The sequence below is a fragment of the Solenopsis invicta genome, chromosome 7 (assembly GCF_016802725.1).
Source record: "Solenopsis invicta isolate M01_SB chromosome 7, UNIL_Sinv_3.0, whole genome shotgun sequence".
Taxonomy (NCBI): domain Eukaryota; kingdom Metazoa; phylum Arthropoda; class Insecta; order Hymenoptera; family Formicidae; genus Solenopsis; species Solenopsis invicta.
Window position 1 is genome coordinate 3,988,685 of NC_052670.1, and position 16,168 is coordinate 4,004,852.

Sequence of the window (16,168 nt, forward strand, 5' to 3'; positions counted from 1 at the left end):
TTTATGATAAAGTGATTGCTGCCCGTGGGTTACACTTTTTCTCCGTTTTTTTTAACTGTACTGGACAAAACATTGAGCTTATCTGGAATCCGATTTGAAAAATATTACACTGTTTATGTGTGTGTATGTAAGGCAGAAATGGAATGCTAAAATAATTTCGCTAACAATTCTGTACCGATGTGTCGTTTATTTCTATAAAACTAGTGGTAAAAATATTTTTTTAATTAATTGTCGACAAATATATTAAGCGTTTAATTATTATTTCAAGCACAACGTAACAGGGAAAACTGATATTGATAATAAATTTATTTTCCCATTTTCATATTGTATTTAAATGGAAAAAAATGCAAAATAATATTTAAAACATGATATTTAAAAATTTCTATAACTTATTAATATTTATGCTAAGATTACTTTTCGGCAAAAGATTTTATTTTTTTTACGTTGCCGAAAAATAATTTTTTAAATTAATTACGTAATTAAATCGATATCGAACTAATATCTGTTTTAGAGAGCTCGTTAGGTAGGTCCCACATTTCGCACACTTTTCAATCTTTCGACGATCGATACGCAATTAAAATGTTCGCTAATCTCGTAAATGTATCCGGTAGTAATATCGACAGTTCGCGCAGATGTAATTACGCTGCCGTGTCGAAACAAGCGATCCAAACGAGGATAAAGTGCTCCAACTTTTTCAGGGTTGTATTTGTGATTAATATATACCTAAATTAATAAATTTTGAGCTTTGGGTTGCCGGCAGAAAACATTGCAAAACAATTTGAGGTCCTGTTTTAATTTGCGAATATTTCTTACTTTCCTAAAATGACGTATAATAAAACAAAAAACTTGAAACAGAATAGAACTCACGTACTTTAATACCAACTCGCTTGTTTAATCTTAATTCTGTTACATTAGCGCGATATCCTTAGGAATTATTAGCTTTAGGTTCGAAAAGCCGTAATTCAGTCTCGTTTACGATTGTGACGCAAACATGGGGGGTTACGTCTTTACCGACGAATTTATTCGGGGAGAATTATCCACAATGACGCTCACAGGTGGGCCATATCGTATATGATGCATCCAAATAGTATAACACATGTGTCTACACCGCTCGACGCTTGTACATGTGTATCCGCCAGCTCCCGAAGGAGGCGTTAACGCAATCCACACAGTCCCGATCCCTCGTAAACGCGCGACGCCGTCGAGGCGATATCCTCGGATGCAATTTCAACTATTAGTATAACTTAACACCATTGCGATAGAGTATGCGAAATAATGCAGCGGGTTGGTGATGCGAGCGTAAAGTGAATATTGTACTGATACGACGCCTGATGTACCGAAATGATACTAAGGCGCAATGTATGAAGAAGGAGAACTCGTAGTGAAAGTTGAGAATATTTTACGAGTTAAGAAAACACATGAAGTATTCCTTATCTCCCCCAAGCGGACTTGAACAGAATATTAATTTTAGACTTAGCCAGTAAAGAGACATTTAATGTAAAACGTTAAAACGTGAGAAGGGGACGGTCCTATCAGAGGGATCTTTTATAAGAAAAAATCGACTCGAAATTGGTCAAAGAGTTGGTGGATGAAAGAAAGTACCCGGAGCACCCTGTATATCTTCAATAAATCACCTCTTAGTCTCAATTTCCCGTCATTCAACGTCCCCGTAGCCTCTCGCCCCGGCCCAATTAGATTGAGATCACTTCGTCAAGAATCGCGACTTTCCCCGGTGCTGCATTGCACGCGCCGCGCCGCGATCAAGATCGTCGGGCGGTGAACCCGTTCGTGCGAATATCTCACTATTCGCAAAGTCCGTTACAGGGACGGTTAACCAGGTCGAAGGGAATCAATTGCGTGTAATCGATCTGTGCGAGGCACCAAATCATCATTTGGGTTCGCCAGTGGGCCATGAGAAAAAGGGGAAAAAAAGAAATTGGACTGGGGGCAGGGGAAAAAAGCAGAAACCAACCGCAGCGAGTTCTCTAATCATGCGAGACGAGGTTGAGTAGGTGAATAGACGAGGATACACCGGGGAGGCGTGGGTCGTTGTCGCTATCGCGCGCTCGAATCGGAAACCAATTTGAAAGCAATACCGCGCTCATCGTCGCGGCTTATCTGATGAAGGGAGTTCGAACAAAACGCTCTCGGATCCTACCCCGATGATTCCGGCCGGGCCTATATACCTGACGACTTAAGCGACTTTAACGCCTCTCGGTATTTAAATCGGTTTCTCCTCTCCGACGAACCATTTCGTGACTCTCATCGTTCGCCGCCGATGATTCGCTCGTTAGGCGGTTGCGCTGCTGATGCCAAACGTTTCGAGATGATGAAACTTTCGTCCGTCATTTCTCTTGATCGGAAACTCATTTGTAAGCGATCCAATAAATTATCTTCCTCGCGGCAAGATTATTTTTTTCAAAATAATCGAAGACGGCGGTAAATTTGATCTGTGCTTCCGGCCTGCGATTTCGGCGTTAGAAACGCTTCGACGGGCGAACGCTCGCGCGGGTATCGAGGTTCAAGAATTCCCTGGGATTCGGATGAAAAGTGACAAACGAGTGGGTTATAAATTCCGAGGTCCTTTATTAACCGCTATATGGGTTTATTCGAGGAGGTTTTTTTTCCACGTACCACGCCCTCGACTCTGCCTCCCAAGAAGTTGTAAACGAAAGATGTAATGTCGTGCCCACGCGATCGTACGACTTCACACCGCCGATAAATCCGTGAAAACAAGGGAGAGGAAGTTCCACCCCGTCCGTGGCAAAGCCGAGAAAGGGAAAGAGATAGCGGCGATCAGGTTAAAAATTTGCCTAATTGGATAGTGAAACTTTTTTTTTTTTTTTTATCGAGACGAAACATCCTCTCGGAAAAACATGTACCGTTTAATTTACGAGTAGCCACTGACCGCTTTTTAGATATTAAAAATTTACGATCCTTAAATACATTCTGGACCCTTCGCTTCACGCAGCTGCTGGCCCGCAACACTCGCTCCATTATATCCTATTATTAGTGAATCGATCCCATCGGGGAATTTCTGAGCGTCCATGTGTATCCCTTACAGACGCTCCCCCCCCTCCCCTCCCCACCTAGCCCCTGCGAACTTTTACTTTACTTTTTTCCCTTCAAACTCCGAGGTAATTCAATTTGCGGGGATCTACCGTGATTAAACGGAACGCTTTCCTTTCATATCCGCGGTCAATTGCGAACACGCGCGTAGACTAGGGATGATTAAGGACCCAGGAAATATTCTTCGTGAAATGCAATCTCTCTACTCAGTCTTTGACGATCGTAAATAAGACAACTGTAAAAAGTGTCGGCCGACTGTGCCTGCCGAGCGTAATGAGTCCCTCTTATATAATCAAGCGGATTTCAATATTTTCAGAAAACTTTTTAAGTTTTATGTCAGTGCATCTCAGTACGTTGACGAATCTGAATGCAATTTTTCATTTTTACTCTTGATCACGAAGGGCATATTTGCGAAAATGAAGAAAAAAAAAGTTTTTCGATCGTCCCTAGCGCCGACATGTTTGCGCGGAAATAGCCGACTGACAGGTTGAAGGTTTGAAAAATGTGAGCGGAGGAGCAAATCGACCAGCAAGGAGCGACGAAGACACGATGTTAGCCAGCCGGTGAAATAATTTACCGTGGAAACCGCGTTCCTTCTTTTTTCGTTTTGCACGCCGCGTGAAAGAGAAACGTCGCGTTGTTGAGGAGGAAGACGAAAACAATTCGCGCGCGTTAAAAGGAATGTTGAAAGAAATGTTTAAAAAAATGTTTAAATCGTTAATGTTTCCACGGAATATCGTTGGATCTTGAACAGATCGAAGGAGTTGAAAAGATAAGATCTTATCCTGCGGAAGACATGTGTCAACCTCCCTGGATTATTTCTTTTGATCCATTCAAGATTATCCGTTGTTTTCATTCGAAATCAGATTTAAAACTTGTATAAACTCTCATTATTAATCATGATTTTATTAACAAATCTAGATTTAATAAAAAAGCAATCCATCATCAAATTATATATTAATCAAGTATTATTAAAAATTTTTTCATCCTGCAATTGTAAAGAAACAATAAAAAGCGGGCACGTGTATTATAGATAAAAAGTAGTATCGTTCTTATGCCCTTTTATTCTCGAATAACGAAGAATTTATTTGTATTCATCAAAGCATGCTTGCTATATTGCTGATAAAACGTATATCCGTGTCCAATTCCCACTATGATATATGGTTGTCAAAGGCCTTTTCCACCCTGATTTTTCATTATTACGCTTTGATATTGGACGCTTTTTCCAGTATTTTTCAAGAAAATCCAGTTTCCGAATTTTATTTCGATGCCCGGCTGTGCGCGCACTATTACACGTTCAACTCTCGTTGCACTTTCCGCGCATAACATGTACTTCTTTTGATGCCTGGCAAACGAGGATTTGCCAAACACATCGCCCCCATACGAGCGCGATACGAGCGTCGTGAACGTTAACTTCAATATCGAGAAGTTGTCAGATGTTTCCTCTTCTTTTCGTACAGCGGAGGAACGTCGTTACTAGTCATACCCAACCCTACTTCCTAACATTTTTCCATAAAGCTCGGTCGAACGTAGCCGCGGCTCGCGGCGGTTTCGTGCGGTGCGTGCAACGGCAACTATTCGCCGTACGCGAAATAAATTTTACATCAGCACGATTCCGAGAACATTGATCTAACATTAAACATATCGAACACGGCTGCTTCCAGTGGATCCAGACGCTGGAATTGTGCGAAGTTTGACAGTGAACTGACAGCGAGCCTCTACGATGCATTATTCACGTCGATCTGGGTTGCCTGACTGGAAAATTTCCGGATAGTCTGATTGCGATAGAGTTTGAAGGCAAGCGATGCTAAGCCGTGGCGTTGAACGACGACGTTGACTATTCTAACTGATTATACATGATCACACTCACGTAGTTTCGTCGCGCTGTAATGAATCTCATTATTTTTCAATCCACTTCACAATCGAATGAAAAATTCAAATAAAAAAAAGATAAAACTAACATATCGGAAAGTAATAAACTCAAAGGTTAAAATTAATGAAAATGTTTGCAAAATCTTAAAACATGAAAAAAAAAAAAATGTATTGACGGAAATTAATTGTAATCAGTGCGGAAGGAAACTTCAAACCTAGTTAAATATGAAGCGCAGTACGAAAACGGTGTCCTTTGGTGCAGGACGAATTGCGAATCGTATTCGCCAGAGAGGTTCAATTTCGTTTAATGAGTGGGTGGTGCTCTCAGATTTGCAGAGAACCATGCGAGAAAGTTTCGCGCGTACCGGTCGTAGACGAGAGAAAAACAGGGAGGTCCATAGAGATTTTATCGTCTAACCATTGGACGGTTACAGCACACGAACACCGGGTAATTCACCGTATATTAAATTAGCAGATTCGATATACCCAAGTTTTCAACTAAGCAAATTATCCGGAATAAAAAGTGACACTTTATGTCTGTAAAAATATTCGTCTCGATTCCTTCCCTAATTGTTTGCAAAAATTTAGCAGAGTTTTGCCTCAGGCAGCTTATAATTTTGCGCTGAGAAATTAATTTGCCATTAATCAGATGCCGAGAAAACGTTTTTGTGACAATCGACTTTAACTGTGCAAAAAATAAAGTTCTCAACGATATAATATTTCGATATAAAATAAATCATATATCTAAATTTTTTTTTCTTTTAATACTTCGTGTGCAATTCCTCTCGCGAATTGCACGAATTCGTCTTGGATTTCTTAAGCATATCGACAAAACTGCCAAAAAATAAAAGCTGCTGTCAATAAAATTATTAAATACTGCGCAGAACAACGCAGTCGAGGAAAAATATCTTTATAAATAATTCAACGAAATGTCTATAAATGTTCTCATGAGTTGTGAAATCGAATGATTTGACAGATATAGTATAAAGAACATATATAGCGTTTTAGAAATACTTTATACGGTGACGCTTCGAATTGGATAGAATAGAACTACAAATATTTTTATGGGATATTCCTGTATTTTGCTTGACTATGTTTGATAATTTCCGATCGCGATTGGGCACGGTTTACTGAGGTTTCTCTAAACTCGATTTAACGAGATAGGAGGAAAAAAATGCCGCGTTACCATCGTTATTCTTGCGCAATAAAATCTTGTCCTCTCTTCGATTAAACGTTCGTGCTACGTCTGATCCGTCCTGAACGATTTTCCGATTATATAGCGTCTAAACAGACTGTCGTGCCCACAGGCCATCGAAGGGCTTGACTCATGGCTTTGCTGGACTATCAGAAGCGAAGTATGATTTATGGACGCTCGTAGTCGTCGCCATAAAATCGAACTTTGTCCCAGAGCGCAGTTTGCACGTAATATCGCGATTTCGATCGTGATCGTTGATCTTATTCTACCTTTTGGTTATCTTCCCCTTCCTAGATTGAACAGTAGCGCGAAACTTTTGAGCAAATCTAGATCTTGTAATACTTTAACTAAAAAAACAGCTGCTATTTCAAGAAGTTTAACTACCTGTATTTATAATCGATAAAATTACATGACATAGATGAAAGGCAATTTATTTCTAGGATCTTCTTATACTTGGAAATTTAACTGTAGCTTTTTATAGTATAATTTAAGAATATATTTAGTAGAAAATACAAATGAGTTGAAATAAGACATTCTATATACATGAAATAATAATTTGCGTCAGACAGTAAAACCAGTAAAATCAAAGGCTTGTAATATGCAAAGGAAAATGATCGTAACATCTTATCGTATCCACTTTATCTGAAACATCGGAAAACTTTACGCATATATATTATGTATGTATAGAAAGCGACTGCATCTTCCATCCAGGATGGTTTGATCGACCCGTAACCGCCACTTTTGTCGAAACTCCTGAATAATATACCGTGTTAGGGTCCCGAAGTGCTTCTTCGAGCTAGCCGATATTGGCGAGCCCGCTTTTAAAGAACAATCTTCTTGCGAAAAGTTCTTCCGAAAATCTTTATAACGCACCATAACGATTCTAAGATTATTGGTCTACGACGATGGATTTCCATTTGCTTAAAAATTTCATCCCGACACGTGTCACTCGCTACTCCAGTGTTTGGGCTGATTATCCTCGACAGATTATTGGAATAATTCTTATCGATTTATATTTTATTATCTAATTATGTTTATTATCTAATTTACCTAGCAGTATGTGAATATTATATAAGTAAATAATATTTTGTATAATATTACAAGAATAAATAGTAAAAATAGAAACAATATAAAAATATAATTAGTTAAAAATTAAGATCGTAAAATTAAAATATAAATTAGAATGATATATCTTTTTGGAATTACTAAGCAACAAAAAAGCTTACATTTTTAAATATTTATAAATAAAACACGCACAGAATCCATGTAACTCATTAAATAATGAGAAAGTAAAAACATTGTATATATGAAAAATATCAATAATATGATGCGGTATAAATCTCTCGTACCATTCATTACCTGTATCCTACGATTCTCGAGACAGTGCGTGTTTAATGGAGATACTGTCGTGCACATTTTGAATACATATGCACGATCAATACAAAGCCTCAAGTATAAATATTCCAAGTAAATCTAGAAAATACATCGAAAGGGGAAACGAAGGGATCATTTTTCCTGACGTTCTGACTGCTTCTTTCAATTCTCGAAAACGATACAAGAACCTTGATTGTACTAAACGAACAAGTGGCTTTATAACGATTGCATTATATATTAAGATGCATTGTATGCTATCGTCGGCCGCAGGAGATTAAGGTGCTGCCTGCTCTGATCCATTTCTCATATCCGTGCTCGCGCTGTTTTCCGACATTGAACAAGTTCTGTACGTGATTACGTATGCTAGCATATTTCTTGTTATTATGCAAGTCGCAACGATAAACGTGCAACGATACACGGTAACTATAAACTAACGTCGTTCGCTGTAAACTCGTTTTACTGTCGCGTTTAACTTTTATACATTTTCCAAGATCTCTCTAAAATATTTAAAAAAAGAAGTTATTTTTTAGCCTGTAGAACATGTATGAATGTATGTAGATAGTGATATCTATAATAGTACTCGTTTAATGATCGAGTTTAGTTTTCATCAAAATTAATTTTATCAGGATAGGTGCATAATTTCACACGATAAATGCTTTATTATCATTATTATATTACGATTAACAAAAAATTTTAATAATGTAGTATGATTTTCGCAGCTGAATTTAAAATAGCAGAGAGAGAGAGAGAGAGAGAGAGAGAGAAAATGTGTAATATTTTTACAAATAGTGAAAAATATATCTACGATTTTTAACGAAAAAATTTTACTTTTTAGCAACAAAAGTGAATTCACATGAAACAGTTATGATTGATTACAACTATTATTATTAAAAATTCGTAAAGTATGTCACATTTCTTGCATTTGTATATGCACAAAATTAGAGATTTATAAAGTTTTTTTATCAGAGAAATTGAATTTTAAAATTAAATAAAACTGTTTGATGGAAGTTAAATAATAACGGAACACGAGAAAACGCCTTTCAGACGATATATCTTTTTGCTCTTAAATATGAATTTTAATTTGAGGACTTTTAAATATTTGATTTCGAATATCTGAACGCGTGAATGCACGCGCGCCGCACGCGTTACGCGTTCCCTCATAAATAAATACAGTATACTCAGATTAGGTAGGCGGAGGGTCTAATCTCGAAACACGACGGTCCTTTTAATGCAGCTTCTCGATACTCCGCCACGTGCCTTTGAAACACCTTTGTATAGTTGCGCCCGGATGCGATTTCAGTCGAAAATTAATTTTATTCACACCGTGACGTAAAGTACAATTCCGTGTTCTCCCCCTGTAAGTAGAAGCACATTCCTCTTCTTTTCATGCAGTGATGCCAAAAGGTCACGGACGAGAATAGAAATTTCTTGATAACCGGTAGACAAGGCGCGCTCGTGAATCCATTTCTCTCGGGTGATCTTAAGAGCTCGTTTGCGAGGAGATAAATATATCATAAAGAAATCTGAAATGTATACTTCCCGATTAAAAAGCTTTATACACGTAATCAGAGCTCGTAATCAGAACTCGTAATCAGAACGCGTAATCAGAACGGAATAGATATTTCACCATTAATCAGAATTAAAAATCGTTGTGTCGAATGATCAGTTTTAATTGCCATGCGATGTCGAAATGTATCTTCTGATACTATGCAATTCAGCACTAATTGCCGTATCATAAATCGTATGCGCATGTAAATTACAATGCATCGTTAAGCTGAACAGTTTACATAACAGTTTACGTATAATACGAATACTGTGTACATTACTGAAACAAGAAGCATCTAAGCAATAATTGTGCGAAACACGTTCAATTCAATTGTTCAATTGAAATAAAATTTGAATTAGTTGTAAATTATTTTTCAGAAAGAACGAATTTTTGTTTAAGTATTCTAGGTCGATAAACTTACTAGGTCGACAAAATTTTCAAATTGATCGAATCAGATTAACAGAATTACGATTGATGTCACATCAATTAAATTTACTGAATTAAATCGTAATTTCTTACTTAACATATAGAGTGTATGATATCGCGATTGCGTGTAATATTACATGTTATTTGATTAGATTATATGGTTATTACATGATTATATGATTGGACGCTGCATGGTCTAATCCTGACATATTAATTTCAGTAATTTATTCCACCAAAAGGAAATGGGCGAGAAATGAAGAAGAAATTGGTATTCTCGTTACAACGCCTCTTTAGTTGCATTATCGAGAACGTGCTAGTTTACGGTTTCGATCTTGAAGGGCTAGCCCACGTCGAACTTCCGTCGAGCGTAAGCGGGGCTAAGTTAATTACTGGTATTAATGTGGTCCGACGGCGTTAATCCGCGCGCGGCACGCGAGCCAATCAAGAGGTCAGATAAGAATTAAATGGCATCGGACCGACGCCTCGTTAGCCGCCCCGTGTCCAACATAAATTTTACGCTAAGCCCGGTTCACCGTTCGACCGAGTTCACGCCGACAGAAGAGAATCTCATGTTCACGATCGCTCCACTACAAATTGGCTACGCGTTCTTGTGCATGTGCACTGTTACTTGTGCGACTAGCGTACGTTATACAAGATGGTTTGGATTTAACGTCCATCTTTTCAGTTTTTGAAGATGCATAAGAAAATGAATGAACCGAATTGCAACGATTCCTCAATTCCTTTTTAATGAGTATTTATTAATCTCTCCAATCGATCGATTTAATGTATACGTACCGTATCGATAGATTATTTTTAGAACTTTTTTCACTTATATTTTATGTGGTAAATATAATTTGATGTTTACAAAAAATGAGAACTTAATTATATAATATTAAATAATTTTGGTACTTTAGATTAGAAAAGTATCTTTCTCAATTATTTAAATATGTACATATCTTTCGCAAGTTTCTATATTTCTCGACGAGTTCAAACGTATCGAATAAGTTTATATATCGTTAAATGTAAATTATGTCAGTGGTTAGGTTCAATATCAATTACCGTGAATTCGATCGTTGCGATTAATCCGTTCGACCGCCTTACGCCCGATCACTATAATTTTCTCGCTGTCGAGGCCATAAGAGGGACTTTGATTGCGGAGGAGCGATATAGGTGGTCGACTGAGAGGCTCGATAATTATAATTTTCCTAAGTGATAGTTAATCACATCGTGGTTTTAAAATATAGCTGTTGATTACATAACGGTTATATGTCGTCGACGCGAAAGTGATAATTACTAAAGATTTAATCGGCGGTGTAATCTTTAATAATGTTACATATTTCTCTCTACTGATATTATTATTTTTGTATTTTTATTTACCTTTTACCAGAAATAAATCCGACTAGAAAAAAATTCGAGACTTTGTAGAAAAATTTTACTGTCAACTACCAAGTTATATCTGAATGTTGAAATATTTTTTAAACGTAAAAAGTAGAAACGAGTTTTGTAAAAATAAATTGACAAATAGTTTGTATATGTATGCGCGCGTGTGTGTAGATAAATAAAAGATCAATTCCGTGTATTTTCTTCCCATACTAATTGATAATAAATATAAATTGAGAATCGTAATACAAAAGGATACGAAATCATAATGAACGGGTTTAACCCGCGATTCGATGATATCGATACGACGTTATTACAATATACGTATAATTTGACTTATGACTTTCGATTATCTTCCGTTTGTTTCAACATTTTAGTTGGAGTCGCTTAATAATGGCCAGAAAAGCATACGTTTCCGAGTACAAGGACCCGCGACGGATGATCACGCTTTCGTGTATTTCTCCGTTAATCCCGAATCTGTACGAGTTTATTTTCTAGGGACCCGAGATGCCGACCGTTTACCTTTAATTATAGGGCGGCTCAAGCCTCTAAATTTATCGCTAATAACGTTGCAGCGGACGTTAAACTCCATCGTCGACGGATCTTTACGGGTATGCACTGTGCGTATGTCACGCGCCGACACGTTAAACGAATGCGCGGCGGCGCGAATATATTCGTTCGCAGGACGTGTGCGCGAACGGTCAAATATACACATCGGTTGATTACGTCGACGATCCTTCCCTTTCGCGCGCGAAACTTTAATGAAGCACGCCGGGGAGAGAAAGTTAGCGTAACCATAAAATATATCAACGCGCTCTCGTCGTGCTGGAATCTCTTTGTGTGAGTCACGAAGGAACCGAGTATCCTAAATATCTGGGCAGCATGACGTTCTTGACATTCAATGCGTCTCGAGCAATGAGAAGAAGAAGATAGTAGCAGATGAATTTAGCGTATAAATATTCCCCACAATAAACAATAAAAATATTGTTAATTATTATGGATCTTAATACTGGTCTTGAAAAAGAGGAAATAAAATTTTTCAAAATTAATATTTTTTTATGTCTACATTTATTTTAAATATTAAAAAGAATTTCTTTATGATTGTTACGAATATTCTCGCTCTTTGAATTGATTCTGTTTGTAAAGTACGTTTTATCTCCTTTGAAACGCGATTATTGGTAGAGCGTGATCCTATGTAGTCGGAACTCAACGAGATTGAATCGTTATACGTTTTGCGAGCCCTCTCATGACTAATGCTGCTTCCGCGGCAGACAGCCGATTGTTTCAACAAAAATGTATTATGCACCGGCGGCAGCGGAGACCCCACCGTCGTAAAATATGAATCCCTCCGGTTGGGAAATTTCACCGGAACGAGCGCTACGTGCGGCTGGAAAAGGACGGTCGTTGGGACGCGCGAGTGCACGGTGGCCTGTTATAAAAGTTCCTCCTTGTACCGTAATACCAGAAAGTGGATATCCGTTTTCGGGCGGAACTCCGGCCACAATTAAATTGCTTCTTCTTGCGCGCACTCTTTTGTCTCGGCGACGACCGACCGACCGACCAGATTTACTTTGCCGTATCTCGCCGCGGCGGCGAATCGGCTCGCGGAAACGGATGGCGTCTTCCAACGATGGCCGCGCGAGCGTGCGACCCGCGCGTTTCTCTGCCGCTGCAGCTTCCGCACGAATACACGGATGGTCCAAACGACGTCCGGATTCGGCGACTAATATCCGTTTGGTATTCACCGTTTGATATTACCGCGCGCATTGGACTACGTGGCTATTTTCTCTTTCCCTCGTGCTGAAAATGCACGCCGCTTGTATTTTCTATTCGGGCTACAATCGAGATGCTGCTTTTTAACGATTACTTTTAAGAAATCACTTAATTTCCGAGATAGCTTAATTACAGAGCGATTCAACAAATGAAACGGGGTAACGCGCACATTTGCGCACACTAGTTTTGCAGTAGTTGAACACGTACGCGCTTCATCTTTTTGACGTTACAACACGTGTCGTTCTCCGACACGTGTTGTTAACCCGACTTCCTGATCTCGTGTATTATTCGAGACCACGACGACATCTGAAACCGCGGAACTTCTCATCCCTTCGGCAATCCCTGACATTAATTTTCTACGGAGTCAAGACACTCCATTGTTATATATTGTAAGAGCCGAAGCACTATATCTTATTGAGCAGAACAAATCACCGTGTTTTGTGCTCCCATTGCTCATTGAGCATGAAATATAATGGACGTCATAATATAATATTTATCTTGAGCTTCAATAATAATAATTTTAATTCAAGCGACTTTCGACGATTCTGTTGCAGATATGCCTGCTGGGCCTCGTCGTGAGCGACAACAGCACGATCGGCGACCATTCGATCACGGAGGACACTTCAGAGATCAGCAATACCAGCAACAATCTCGCGGTCGACGCCGTAGATCAGGTAAAACCTTTTTCTCCTCACCTTCACTCTTTACCGATCGCAATCGCCTCACTTCGCGGTGACGTATGCGATCGGATTTTCGAAACCGGTCCGGAAGGTAATCCTTCGTTTCCTATTGGATCGGAAACTTGAAGAATCACGGCCATGGTTCACACAGGCCAGGAGCGGTGAAAAGGGGGCAAAATGGCTCGCCCGCCGCCGCGCTCTCGATCTCGCGATCCGAATAAACGTGTTCTTACTATAGAGTGTACAAGTGCCAACCGCACGTAGGATAGAGGCGACGCGAAATTCGCGCAGGAATGAGGAATAGAAAGAGAATGGGGAAAGAGAGCCGAGGGGAAAATGTCACCGAAAGCTCCGGGAAGAATAAACATCTTTATTCACGTCGGCCGCGGACGGAAATGGGTCGCAGAAATCGGACAACTGTGTTGTCGCGCGTTCGCAAAGCATGCTTTTGCTTCGCCTCTGGGTGACTCGCCGAAGAGTTTTATGCGGTGCCTCTCCGGTGCTGCACAGTTCCGTGAGAGGAATGTTTTAAGTATTTACTATCTCCCCCGGACGTCACTGGATCTCCTTCCGATATGTCCTCGCGATATTTTTCTCGGCCTGCATTTAAATACCGATCGACGCGCGGGAGATGCGCCGATTCCTGTTGTTTCCATTGTAAGTTACTGCTATTACGCATGACGTGACATCCGGGTCGCGTGTGAATACTATGGCGAAAGACTTTCCGCTGAAATTTATGACCACAACTCTGCGAGACTGCGGTCAAACGTCTCTTTCTTTAGAATTTAACGCTCTACATAGCATCGAAAATTCTTTCCGCTGAATTTAATCCTTTTCGCAGGAGTGCCAAAAGTGACAAATACTTACAGTCGGTGAATGTCCAAGGGTCAGCATCCGTGACCGAATACATTTAACATAAAAGATTATTTTGACATCGAATTCCTCAATTCAAATCGAACAGATATCAAAATGCGAATTGCTAAAAGTTTCAAATTTTACCTGAGAATTATTAGATCTATGAATAATTTTTCTATGTTGTATAAGTTTTTACGCGATAGATAAAACAAAAGTTTTTATAAATTTTTCACGTTCTAGATAAAACATAAAACGAATAAGTTACACTTCTCTGAAATTACGGAAAAGATTTATACACCGGAAGAATAACAAAGTTAAAACATTATCTTGACAGAAAAATCATAAAATTTTTGTAGCATTCTCATTCGAGAACTTCGTGCACCAGAAGTTTCACTGTTTTATTATTAAGAGGAACAATGAAATTACCTCCCCAGAACAGTTTTCTTACTGTATTTTAATCCCTAGTAATCTTTGTTGTCATTTCATTTATTGAGACGTATCCGTTTCGGACATGTATAGAGAGTGTAATGAAAGTCGCTCGCTTAATATTATTAAAGTCGAAAAATTGCCTTCAATCCCAGTTTTGCTACGTCTCTCGGTACTGGAATGATTGATACGGGTCACGCTTTTTCGACTCTGAACCGTTCAATTAGCTCGGATCGCACGTGTCTCCTATGATGAGTCGTTTGTTGTGGATCCTCCGGTAATAGTTAAATAGCGTTTCGTCCAGTACTTTTCCTGGACAGTACTTTTCCGACGTATTCACGCGCAGATTAGCTTGAAATGTACATCGCAGTCATTCTGTTTCTCTCCACATGAAATCGTCGTCGCACTTTCACGTATGCGTATTTTATAGACATCTTTATCGCCGCCAGCGAAACTGCAAGATATCAAAATAATGTTAGCCGATCGTGTATTATCTGATTATCTTGACAGGAAGCTGATAAAACACCTGTCGAATAAATGTCGAATAAAAATGGAAAATATCAAACCGTTAATTATTTTTCAGAAAAGAAGAGAGAGAGAGAGAAAGAGAAATCTTCATATTTAAATGTATCTACAAGAGCAATCATATATCTATTATATAATCGAGCTCTCTTTAACGTAAAATCTAAAGTTTAATACAAAACTAAATCTAAAATATCGATTAGAGCGAAACGATGGCTTCTACAGTCACATATACTATGTACATTAACTGTAAATGTACTCGGTGTTCACCGGGCGAATTCTAGTCGAAACTGCCGGCGCTGTCGCGGTCTCGCTCTTTTCCCGTCGGAAGAAATAAGATTTTACCTTTCTTAAGTAGCCCGAGAGAGAGTGGAAGAGAGAACATTATTGGCGCACTTTTCGACCGTGGTAACGTGCGGCAAGAACAACGTGTGGTATCGAGCTATATACGTAGAGCTCCCTGTCCGCTAGAATCCAACCCATTCGGTGGATACGCTTAGGCGACGTTAGAGCCATACTTGCATGGATGCACTCGCGCCGTTTTCCGACGTTAAATCACTTCTACACGCGATTATATGAGCGCGCTGTATACAAGCCGACGCTGTAGTCTGGCGGAACTGCAAAGTACATGTAAATTGCCTGACGCACTTCGTAAATTCCGCTGTCTTGCGCAGTAATCGCAATCTTCCCGGAAAGCCGGGAAGGATAACGCGAAACGGGAAAGTATCTCGCTGAATCTCGTCGCGGGCCTCGAGGTAAAAGAGAAATATCTTTCATCCCCACGCCTCGCGCGTTACACCGCGCTGTAGAACTTATAGCGTACGTACGAACTGTAACTTTAAAGTTCGAAGCGATTTTCGAGCGAGCTGTTACGCTACGTTTGTAATGATTCTTCGAGGCTTTCCTCTCTGCGCGCGAAGGCTCGAATGCTTGCGTTCGAGTAACTTTATCACCGACGGTTGTTACGAAGAAAAATTCTTTTTTGCGATCACCGATGGTGATCGCAATGTACTTTGCTACGATATTACAACTTTTGGGGAAACTCTTTGA

The 16,168-nt window shown here is 39.3% G+C and overlaps 1 protein-coding gene across 3 annotated transcripts in view; it reads left to right on the top strand.

Annotated features, from left to right (window-relative positions):
- Positions 1–16,168, top strand: part of LOC105199941 (protein madd-4) — a 191,494-nt gene that overhangs the window by 90,151 nt on the left and 85,175 nt on the right. For all 3 annotated transcript variants that reach the window (XM_011167274.3, XM_039451630.1, XM_039451631.1), the window contains exon 2: positions 13,190–13,309. In XM_011167274.3, coding sequence (XP_011165576.3) covers positions 13,190–13,309 — 120 coding nt within the window. The remainder of the gene's footprint in view (positions 1–13,189; positions 13,310–16,168) is intronic.